The sequence below is a fragment of the Molossus molossus genome, unplaced genomic scaffold (genome assembly GCF_014108415.1).
Source record: "Molossus molossus isolate mMolMol1 unplaced genomic scaffold, mMolMol1.p scaffold_m16_p_21, whole genome shotgun sequence".
NCBI classification, from domain to species: Eukaryota; Metazoa; Chordata; class Mammalia; order Chiroptera; family Molossidae; genus Molossus; species Molossus molossus.
Window position 1 is genome coordinate 27,266,321 of NW_023425357.1, and position 12,465 is coordinate 27,278,785.

Consider the following 12,465-nt stretch of genomic DNA (forward strand, 5'->3'; position numbering starts at 1 on the left):
AGTTTCAAAAAATGACTCCAGTCTTGGCCAGGATGACCCAACCCCCTTCACGCTCTGCTCCAGGCCACCTGACTGCCATCTCCTCCTCCACCTCCTCCTCCCTGTCCCTCTGCTCGCTTTGGCCTTTCTCCCAGCCCCCCAGCCTTTCTTGAGATCACAGCTCAATGACTCCCCCCCGGGGACTCTGAATGCCCCACTCCCTGGTGTCATTCTCCATTTTGGAGGACCACATACTTCATCGGACCACTTACCATCACTTCAAGTTTACCCTGAGGTTTATATTCTTTGGTTAAATCCGTCTCCCACTGTCAGCTGAAAGTTCTACAAAGACAGTGTTAATGTCTGTTTTTCCTTAACAGGAGGCCCCAGTATCTATGACGATGGGGCACTCCACGAACATGTAAATAAATGACAACTTAATCAATGAACGTGGTCTGTGCTTCACACCAAAGCCCAGTGATCATGGTGAAAAATGAAGCAGACGATGCCACCCTTGGCTCACACCCTGGAAAGGCTCCCTCGCCATTGCCTCCGAGGCCGCGTGACACCCTCGGGCATCTCTGCACCCTGCGCCTTCCACTGGCCCGCGTGACACCCTCGGGCATCTCTGCACCCTGCGCCTTCCACTGGCCCGCGTGACACCCTCGGGCATCTCTGCACCCTGCGCCTTCCACTGGCCCGCGTGACACCCTCGGGCATCTCTGCACCCTGCGCCTTCCACTGGCCCGCGTGACACCCTCGGGCATCTCTGCACCCTGCGCCTTCCACTGGCCCGCGTGACACCCTCGGGCATCTCTGCACCCTTGCGCTTCCACTGGCCCGCGTGACCACCCTCGGGCATCTCTGCACCCTGCGCTTCCACTGGCTCGCGGACACCCTCGGGCATCTCTGCACCCTGCGCCTTCCACTGGCCCGCGTGACACCCTCGGGCATCTCTGCAACTCTGCGCCTTCCACTGGCCCGCGTGACACCCTCGGGCATCTCTGCACCCTGCAGCCTTCCACTGGCCCGCGTGACAACCCTCGGGCATCTCTGCACCCTGCGCCTTCCACTGGCCCGCGTGACACCCTCGGGATGCTCTACCCCTGCGCCTTCCACTGGCCAGCTGACACCCTTGGCATCTCGGACACTGCACCTTCACAGCCCGCAGTGACACCCTCGGGCATCTCTGCACCCTGCACCTTCCACTGGCCCGCGTGACACCCTGGGGCATCTCTGCACCCTGCACCTTCCAATGGCCCGCGTGACACCCTCGGGCATCTCTGCACCCTGCACCTTCCACTGGCCCGCGTGACACCCTCGGGCATCTCTGCACCCTGCGCCTTCCAATGGCCCGCGTGACACCCTCGGGCATCTCTGCACCCTGCACCTTCCACTGGCCCGCGTGACACCCTCGGGCATCTCTGCACCCTGCGCCTTCCCCTGGCCCGCGTGACACCCTCGGGCATCTCTGCACCCTGCGCCTTCCCCTGGCTCCAGCCGCAGCAGCGCCCTGTTGATTCTCGAATCCTCCAGCATGTTCCTGCCTTGCACATCTTGTTCCCATTGCTTAAAACGCACTTCCCCCGACGCTGGCACGGCTCACTGCTTGACTGCATTCAGGTCTCGGGTCAAATGCCGCACCGTGGGAGGGGTCTCTGCTGACCACCCAGCGTAGAGAGTCCCCGCTGTTCCTCCTTACCCCACACGCTCCTTCAGGATCTCTCACTGCATTTGTAACAGCCTGACACTACGGTCTGTTTCTCCTACCTAGAAGGTGAGCCTGTGCGTGAAGGGATTCTGTTTTGTTTGATGCTATATCCTATCCCCTAGAGCAATGCAAGCCCTCAGTGAATATTTGTGATCACACATTATCAATGCCAACATCTACACAGAGAGAAAAAAGGAAAAACCAGAGACAGGGTTCAAGTCTGCCCCTTCCTAACCCTAAAAACCATTAGCTTCACAGCTTCTTGGTTGTATTCAGGGGCATTAACCATGTTTTATTTTTCTGAATAAATGAGCTAAATGAGGAAACAGTCTCAAACCTCGGACTATAAAGCAGATCACACTGACAATGATCTATAAACACGTGTAGATGCGAAAGAGCTTGTTCGTCCTTTCCATTCATAAAGTAAACAAAGTGACTACGGCTTTAAAAATAAAGAAAACATTACTCCAAGAGCAATAAACTTCATGCATTGCACTCAAACCTCCATGTGTTCATCCCAGCACGTGTATCTGACAATTAAATAAAAAAAGCCAAGCGCGTGCTTACCCATTCTCCCAAAATGCGTGACACGGCCTCACTGGCTCTGGTCATGTTCCTACAGGCCAGGATCACATGGGCACCGTGGAGGGCAAAAGACTTGGCGGTTTCAAAACCTAGGGTCGAAAGGAAGGTCAGCATTAGAGAACACAAACCCTGAGTCCCGATGAACGGCCTTCACTGAGCACACACACGCTACCCCAGCGCTTCTCAACCGGAGGCTATTTTACCCCCGGGAGACGGTTGCAAATGTCAGTGGTCGCAGTTGAGGATGGCATGCTATAGGTACCCAGTGGATAAAGAAAGGCCAGGGGTGCTACAAAATATCCTGCAAAATATCCAGGACGGCCCCCACCACAAAGAGTCAGCTGGCCCAAAACGTCGAGAGCACTGGGCTGAGGGAACCAGTGACTCCAGAGGGGAAGTCAGGCCATAGAACAGCCCATGGCATAGCCAGCCATTTACCCGTCACTTAGTAATGACCATATCCTATATTAAATATGAAGAATAAGAACTAAAAAAGACTTAAGACATGGACACTGCCCTCAAAGAGTTTACAATCTAATAAGAGTAAACAGACCTAGAAAGTAAAAAAACATCTGTTAAGTTCTTGACCAGGTGTCCTGTCCTGTGCTGACAGCTCCCAGCACTACTGCTTGAGGACAACTAGAAGAGCTGGACAGAGTGACACGTATGCACACACGCATGCGCACGCATGCACACACGGCTCTTTGAAAGCAACAGAGGGACACGATGACTAGACTTTTTTGCTCCAAGATCTGGAAAAGCTGAAAGGCCTATAAAGGTGATCCAGCATTTGGAGCTTCCAAACCCATGAGGAAATCCTTCAAAAATGAAGGTAAACAAAAATGTTCAACAAATGAAAGCTGAGAGGCTATATCCCCACAGATCGACACAGAGGAAATACTCAAGGGTGCTCTTCAGGCAGAGGGACAATGACCTAGACGGAAACCTAGAGATGCATAAAGTAGCAAAGGGTAACATACAGGGCAAATATATACGGAAACATTTTAAGTGATAATAGTAATAGTTTGTGAATTTTTGAATACACAGCAAAATTACTATATTGATAATAATGCATACCCTAGATGAGTAAATGAGACTAAAGTGTTCTCTTTTTTTTATTTTTTTATCCTCACCCAAGGACATTTTTCCATTTTTTGTTCAGATAGAGTGTGAGGGAGAGAGAGAGAAACATCGACATGAAAGGGACACATCGAGTGGTTGCCACCCGCATGACCCATCCAGGGTCGGGGACAAACTGCAACTGAGGTACGTGCCCTTAGCGAGAACTGAACCCAGGTCTCTCTGGACCGCAGGCCGATGCTCTAACCGCCGAGCTAAATCGGCCAGGGCGAGATTAAAGTGTTCTAAGACCCTTGTATTATCCAGAAAGTGATAAATTAATTTATATTAGACCTTAAGAAGTCAAAGATGCAGGTAGTAATCTCTACAATTACCACTAAGAGAATAGTAAAATAATACAGATTTAACAAGCTAATAGAGGAAGTAGAATAAATAGAAAGTAGAATAAATAGAAAGACAATAATAAGGGGCTATATCAACCCCAAATATATCTGGAAATACATTAAATATAAATGGACTAAAGAGTAAGATCTTATACATGGTATGTATGTAAATGATTTCAGTTAAATGTAATAATATATTTATTTTGTAAATAATATATGTCATTATATGTGTATAACTAAGCAAAATGATTTCGCCAGGCCACTCAGCCAATAAGAGATGAATTTGGGAGTCTAGAGTCCAGGACGAAAGCCACTATGTCAAAAAACAAAATAAAACAATAATCAAAACACAGATTGTCAGAATGGATAAAACACACACATACATTATGCTCCTTACAACATATGCATGTTATGTTTTTAGAAGTAAAAGCATGAGAAAGAATGAACCATGTAAACAGGAACCAAAAGAAGTAGCATAAGAGAAAAAGCTGAATATTTCATAAATGGTAAGTTCTAATCCACAAGAAATATGTGGTAATTCTAAATCTGTATTCACGTGTGTGTGTGTGTGTGTGTGTCAAAAATTGACAGAGAGTCCCGGGTTCGGTTCCTGCTAAGGGCACATGCCTCAGTTGCAGTCTGTCCCCAGCCCTGGTTGGGGTCGTGTGGGTGGCAATGTGTCTCACAGTGATCTTTCTCTCTCTCTCTTCCTTCCTCTCTCCCTCCCACTATCTGAAGATAAATGCAAAAAATGTACTTGGGTGAGAATAAAAAGGGAAAAAAAAGTGATAGAATTAAGAAGAAAAAATCGGCAAATTCATAATCAGAGTAAAAGTTTTTAACATCTCAATAATATAAAATAAATAGGTAAAATAGGAAGTATATCAAAGATTTGAACAACACAATTGATAAACTGGAAATAACTGAACATCTTAAACACTGAACACAGTAACAGAATGTACATTCAAGTACTTAAAGAATATTTACCAAAATCGACCATGTGCAGGGCCAAAAGCAAGTCTCAACAAATTTCAAAAGATTAAAACTGGAAAGTATGCTCTTGAACCAAAATGGAATAAAATTAGAAATCAATAATGAGCCCTGGCCAGTCTGGCTCAGTGGTTGGAGCATTGGCCTGTGGGCCAGAGAGTCCTGGGTTCGGTTCCCGCTAGGGGCACGTACCAACAAAGAAGAAGAAAAGAAATCAATAATGAGATCCTGGAAAATTCCTCTATCTGGAAACTAAGTAATACATTAATTACAGAAGAAATTGTGACTCAAAAAAACTGCAATGAAAATAAGAAAAGATTTTAAAATGAGAAGATTACAAAAACTTTACTTATCAAAACATACGGAACATAGCTAAAGCCATGGCATGGATAAAGGACAATCTATAACTTAAACACATATATTAAAACAGAAGATGAGCGAAGTGTCCTTTAGGTTGGATAATCTTTAAATCAGCTCATTAAACCTAAAGAAAGCAGAAGGAAGGTCATAAAAATAAATGAAAAAACTAATAAAGATAAAACAAACATGAAATACAGAGACACAAAGAAGCCAAAAGTCATTTCTTTGAAAAGGCTAAAAAAATTGAGAACGGGCTAGCAAGACTCTCAGAGGGTGAGCATGAGGGCATACATGACAGTGCCCAGAAAGCATATGAATGACCAGTATCTGGGGTGAACAAAAAGACATCAATCACTGCAGAGCCTACTACCCTAAAAAGATCTTAAGATATGGCGGACAACTTTACACCAATAAATTTAAGATACAGATGAAAAAGGCAAAGTCCCAGAAAGACACTACTTAAAAATTGCTGCGAGAAGAGAGAGGAAAACTTTAAAAGTCTATATATTTAAAGAAAATTCTCAGAATGAAAACTTTGGATCCCTATGTCTTGAACAGTAAAGTCTACAAAACATTTAGAAAAATAAAACACCAGCCTTAAGGGAACTTTTCCATATAATAAACAAAGAAGAAAAACAGCTATCTGATAAGGCTTAAACTCACTAGTTATTAGAAAAATGCAACTTAAAGATACAATGAGAGACTGCTACATACCTACTACTACAATGGCTAATTAAATAAAGTGAGCACACCAAATGTTGCCAAGGTTGTGGAATAACTAGAACTTGTATACATCCCAGATCTGAAAGGAGAAGAGGGGAGGGGAGGGGAGGGGAGGGGAGGGGAGGGGAGGGGAGGGGAGGGGAGGGAGGGGAGGGGAGAGGAGGGGGGAGGGGAGGGGGGAGCGGAGGGGGGAGGGGAGGGGAGGGGAGGGGAGGGGAGGGGAGGGGAGGGGAGGGGAGGGGAGGGGAGGGGAGGGCAAGGGCAGTTTAATTCCAGAGCTTGCACACCATACCACTGCTCTGAAGAGTAAAATACCGCATCTTATGAATTAGCTGGAGGACCATAAAGAGTACAATGCAAACACAAAAAAATCAATTTTACTCGAAAAGGCAGCAGTGCAACCCAGCCAAAGCCATGTCAAATGACCATAGATTACTGTTTCCAAAATAATATTAATATGTATGAAAAATCCGAGTATCATGATCTCACTGAGATTGCCATGTGAGTTTCACAAAGTTCATTCATTCATATCCCCTCCATATATCTAATCTCCATGGAGGCCAGTCTATTTATATCCACTAGCTCTCAAGGGAAGCCAGCACGTGGAAAATTCAAACTCAGGAGTTTGACATACTTGTGTTGATCCTAGCTCTAACTATTTATAAGTCACGGAGCCTAAGGCTATGCATTTAACCCATCGGAAACTCAGTTATCTTTTTTAAAATGGGGGAGGGCGAGTAAGCAGTAAACATACACTAAGAGCCTAATGTAAGCATAATAGGTGGAAAACTAATGTTAGTCCCCAGTTCTTCCCCAAATCCTATGCTGCCTCTCTGATTTGTACGACCTATGAAACACAGCACAGTTATTATGACTCAACAAATTTACATTCTCTCCTAGATCTGCTTCCAAGAGCTGACTGGTTTTAGCATCAACCAGAATTTAAAGAAATAAGCTACAAGATCCACCATTCCATTTGTCTAAATACTAGAACACACTTGAACGTCATTGTTGAGATAACCTGAGTTATTTTTCAGATTATGCCAAGTTCTGTATCACAAGATATTCACTTACATTATCTAAGGATGTCAAATCTGAGTTATTTGACATCTAAATCTGTTTGCCTCCTCCTCTTTGGTATATATGTAGTACAGGTGCTGGAAGCCATATCTTTAAGCCAGGAGGCAAGAAGACAATAATTGACATTTACTCATTTTGATCCATGATGCCAATTTCACTCCTTATCACCAGTGAGCAAAAGGTACCTGGGTGGGAGTGGGGAGGGGAATGTCATTGGGGTAAAAAAAATGGAACAAAGGAGGGATATCTATAATACTTGCAACAAAATACACACACACACATATATATATACATATATGTGTGTGTGTGTGTGTGTGTGTGTATACATATATATATGGTACCCACACCACTGGGGATAGAGAGAAGGAAAACAGCAGGTTTTGTATCACCACTGTTCCACAGCTGGATGGGAGCAGCCATGGGACAGCATCGTGCTGACTGATAGGCTGCACCCATCAGGCTAATGAAACACCGACAGCCAAATGGAGGTTACAGGATGTGGCCAAAAACACTTGCAATCCAGGGCTTGACACACCCAGAACTTGCTGAAAATGATGAACTCTGTGTCCCTATGAAGTTCCAGGTCAGAGCAATCATCAGAAATATTTTTCATCAGAATATATATATATATATATATATATATATATATATATAAAAGATGTAGGGGAGTGGGGGTACAGGGTGGACACAATGCTCAGTCATTCATTAGCAACCATATTTCCCATGGATTGAGAGAGCACTGATACAAGGCAGGGCCAGACAGGGCTTATTTATCTAATTTACCAGGTTAACTGAAACACCTTAGAATCTTTGCCTTTTTCATCTCTGTATCCCAAGGGACTAACACTCAATAGGATTCAATAACTATCTGCCAAAGGAATAAATAGTTCTCACAGTTTATTAATAAGCTGCAATTCTGGACTACTATAAAACAACCCAAATTGTTTCAAACAATTCTGATGACCCTCTAACTTCCTTTCTAAGGAATAAATATTAAAATCCTGCAAAGATACCGCTCACTGCCGTTTTGAATGACACTACCTAGAAATCTGTGGGGGGATATCATGCACTTTTTCTTTTTTATTTATTTATTTATTTTTTTTATTTACTGATTTCAGAGAGAGAGGAAGGAAGACGGAGCGAAAGATAGAAACATTGATGAGGGAGAACATCAACTGGTCACCTCCTGCATACCCCTCACTGGGGATCGGGCCCACAACCTGGACATGTGCCCTGACCGGGAATTAAACCGGCGACCTCTGGTGCATGAGTCAACACTCAACCACTGAGCCACACCAGCTGGGCATGTATTTTTTCTATCAAAATTTATTTTTTCCATTCTGGCCAGGTGGCTCAGGTGGTTGGAGTGTCATCTCACACACCAAAAGGTTGTGGGTTCGAACCCCCATACAGGAGGCAACAGATCAATGTTTATCTTTCACACCCCACGTTTCTCTCTCTCTGTCTCTCTCAAATCAATAAAAACATACCCTCAGGTGAGGATTAAAATACATATTATCTCCCAAACAAACCTGTTAGGTCATGCTACCTCACTTGACAAAATAACCTCTGGCAAGGGACTTTGTATTACCAGGAAGAACACATCTGCCGTGATGGCAGCAACGGGCTGCGCGCAGCAGTTTGCACCTGGCGTCCTCTAGGCAATTCCTGACTGTGGTCATCCATAGGTGTGGGTCTTCCATCTTCCTTAGCTCAGCAATGCCGTACACGTTGCTAGTCCACTCTTTTTTTTTCATCCTCACCCCAGGACACCTTTCCATTTTTTGAGGGAGAAAGAGACAGAGAGAGAGAAACATCGATGTGAAAGGGACACATCGAGTGGCTGCCACCCGCACAACCCAACCAGGGCCGGGGACAAACTGCAACCGAGGTACGTGCCCTTAGCGGGGACCAAACCCGGGTCTCTCTGGACCACAGGCCAACGCTCCAACCGCTGAGCCAAACCGGCCAGGGCTGCTAGTCCACTCTTAAAAGCTGCTGCAGCCCTGCCCAGTTTGGCTCAGCAGATAGGGTGTCGGCCTGCGGACTAAAGGGTCGCGGGTTCGATTCCCCGTCAAGGGCACATACCTGGGTTGCAGGTTCCATCCCTAGTCCTGATGGAGGCCGGGGTCATGCGAGAGGCAACCAATCAATGTGTCTCTCTCACATCAATGTTTCTCTCTCTCTCCCCCTCCCTCTCTTTCACTCTATCTAAAAATCAATGGAACAACATCCTCAGGTGAGGATGAACAACAACAGAAAAGGCTGCTGCAGACAACTCCATTTCCTTGTGCTTTACAACTGCCTTTGAAGCAGAAACAAAGCACGGATATTTCAAAAACTGATGGCTTAACAGGAAGGACCATAACATTTTTATAGTAAACCGTATCTCTAGAGTGTGGAGTTTATAAAAAAAAAAAAAAAAGTTTAATAATGCTACCTATTGGGAAAGTCCTGGAAATGTCCAGGAGAACAGCATCCCTCACGCCCAGAACGCCACGGCTGTGACCGGTTTAATTAGCTAAATGTAGCAATGCTAAGCCAATTCTGCACGGTGCCAAAGTTTGCACAAAAGACTGAAGGCAACGGTTTACTAAATGTAATAACATGATTCATCTTATAAAAAATTAACTTTGTGACAATGTTTAAGTGGAACCAGCTTAACTGCACAGAGGTGGCCAGAAGGCCTTCGGAAGAGTATTTACTGCTAATAATACAAAGAAACGAAGGGAGCACGTTCCCCAGGACGGGCAGCGTCAGTTTCCCAGCTCTTGCTCCAGCTGATGCGATTGGGAAAATTAAGTGGCCGTGGAGATTTAACATCTCCCTGTCTTCGGTTTTAAGCTTTGCCTATAGACATTAAAGAACCATAAAAGGTAAAATAGACCCAAAAATATTAAATACCTGCTTATCTTATACAAGTTTTCATTCCCTGGAATGGTGCCCGCAGACCTGTTTCGTCTGGCCCACCTTTGTTTCCCTCCCTCCCTCCCTTCCTTCTTTCCTTTCGAACATGAATTAGTTGCCAGCAATTTAAAAAATCAGGGAGATTATAATATCCAAAAGCAGATATCCAACTTCTCGGAAAAAAGGATCCCACACTGGGCCCCCAAAGCCCTTTGCTGCTGCAGGCTGGAGACGGGGTTTGTGCCCCGCAGAGGGCCCAGGTCACCGCCGCCGCTGTGGCCTTGGGTGCTCGGATGCACGTTTTCTGGGGAAGATTCCTGGAGAGTCAACGGCTCAGGCCTTTCCACAAACTGACCTCAATCGGAATGTCCACATCCGAATTGCTAGATCTCAAAGAACATTGCACGCTGACCTGCTTGGGAGTGCCTGTGGGCCACGTCGCGGCCTACGCGGTGCAGCATGAGATCAGGATGCTGGCTAGGCCTTGGGAGACCTGGCCGCCGCCCTCGGCTCTGCGCAGAGGAACGCCAAGGCGAGGACCCGGGACCTGCAGGGATTTGGATGTGGTGCGAGTTCCTTTACCTCCTTCTCTGAATTTCCCAAGCGTCACTGCGGGGTAGCAGGGACCTGGAACGAGCACGGCTCTGGGACTGAAGGACACAGATGAAGCAGATAAGCGAGAAAGACAGAGTGCGTGGCAAAGCAAGCCCGAGGGTGGGCGAGGGCCCGTGTGAACGAGGAACAGGAAATGCAGTGCGAGCTGAAACCATGGACCCCGGGTTAACACCGTGGGCTCGTCCGCACGTGGCAGAGAGCCTGTGAAAGAACTCGGCCAGGGAGTAGCCCCACAAGTGATGATCATTCTCGTATCTGTGCAAGATGCCTCCGGTGGCCACGCAGAACATGGGCTCGCTGAAGACACTGAAGCCTCGCAACCAGCCAGGAGGGGACGGGGTGCCCTCGTCGGCCCACACCTAAGGGGCCACTAGAAAACCACTTGGGAAGCAAAGATCTCCCGAGCCTGATGACTGCCTGAGTCCAGGATTGACAGAGCACCCGAGGTCTCCAGGGGTGCCAGCCGGGCCGCGGTGAGGTTGGCAAGTGGTGTACCCAGGCAAGGAAGACAAAGGGAGGGTGGTGCGTGTGTGGCAGCGGAGGGGGGGACAGTGGCCACACCCAGGGAGACGGCTGCTGGGCCAGACGGACAGGGGTCGAGTCCCCGCTTCCTCAGGCACGAGGGGCCTGGGGCTGGGCACCGGGTCCCAGCGGTGACTGACGGCGCTCCCGCCGAAGCAGGAGCTGAGAGCAGCCCGTTTCTCTCCCCACCGCCAGGAAGGGTCCTCCGGTTTGAGTTTTTTAATTTCCTCCATATTGTGGATTTACTTGGGCAGTGTCCCCATTTACTGTAAATTATGGTTTTAATTATCATTTTTATTAAGATGCCCAAAGGAGCTGGGGCTTACAGCACCCGTAATTTCTAATGGGTTGTTATTATTAATTTATAATTGAGGAACACGGGAGACAAATGTGACTCGTAACTGTACACAATTAAAAGGCCACAGAGATGGCCCCACACCCCGACAAGAATGGACCATGAAGGCGTCTGGAGGAACCAACCAACAAGTTGCAGAAACTTTCAGCACAAGTCATCTCCCTCCTGGGAGACCTCCCGCCACATACAGAGCACGGAGATAATCTCAAGTTAGATGTGGGGACAGTTCAAATCGGGGGTCAGTTTTTGTGTTAATAAGCCAGTAGCTTAAAGGATTCGAGTTTCTCCTACGTTCTCCTGTAAGTACAAGGAGCCTACTTGCCAAACAAATCTCAATACTGTAAATGAGGTTCCAGTGACGTGACTTTGACCATGATACAGGAATAACTCTCCTACGGTGCACTTCAGGCGAAGTTTTGGACACACAATCACCACAACGGTACGGTCAATGCCACAAGTACAATAACCAGAGACGCCACACCGCTGTTTCTGTAGTCACGTTAATGACCTGAACGGTCCCATTTACCTTGCATGCCATTTCGATTATAGAGTTGTGAGTTCCAAAAAACTATAAACTGTGCTCGCGGAACACTAAGCACAGCTGTCAACTCAAGAAACTGCAAAACGACACAGATCTCTCCAGAGGAAAGTAAGTTATAACCAGCCCTGCTTTTGAATGTGTTTGTTATATATAGCTAGCAACAAGTACCACACTGAGGTTCCTAAATCCTCCTGATAACATAAATGGGTCTCAAATATAAATATACACCAGAAAAAGACACTGACTGGAGAGCCAAGAATCCAGAAGCAGGAAATGGTGGCCTCCCGTGGAATCTCTTTTTGAAATATCACCAGGCTGCATTTACATGCTTTGGGCAGTATTGTGTTCTGTGAAGCTATATCATAAATTCCGAGTGACTGCCCGGGATCTCTCAGGAGACGAGACTGACCCCAGGCTGCCTATTCAAGCTGCCACTGAGCTGGCTGAGTGAGTTCTCATCCGACCCGCCGGTGACAGGGCAGATTCCAGGGTGTCAGGAATCACGGCGAGGAAAAGGCCCACAGATTACAATTAACTGGGTCTGGGCAGGCCCAATGAAGACGGAATCTGTAAGGGCAACTAAAGTGTGCAGTGTCCGTGTCAGAAAGGGGAACCGGCAACTGCATGTATTAAC

The 12,465-nt window shown here is 46.6% G+C and overlaps 1 protein-coding gene across 10 annotated transcripts in view; it reads right to left on the bottom strand.

Annotated features, from left to right (window-relative positions):
- WWOX (WW domain containing oxidoreductase) overlaps positions 1-12,465 on the bottom strand; it is a 954,172-nt gene that overhangs the window by 899,675 nt on the left and 42,032 nt on the right. For all 10 annotated transcript variants that reach the window (XR_004961188.1, XR_004961185.1, XR_004961184.1 and 7 more), the window contains exon 5: positions 2,258-2,364. Coding sequence is in view for 4 of the 10 variants with exons in the window: in XM_036276000.1 (XP_036131893.1) it covers positions 2,258-2,364 (107 nt within the window). In the remaining 6 variants the exon portion in view is untranslated. The remainder of the gene's footprint in view (positions 1-2,257; positions 2,365-12,465) is intronic.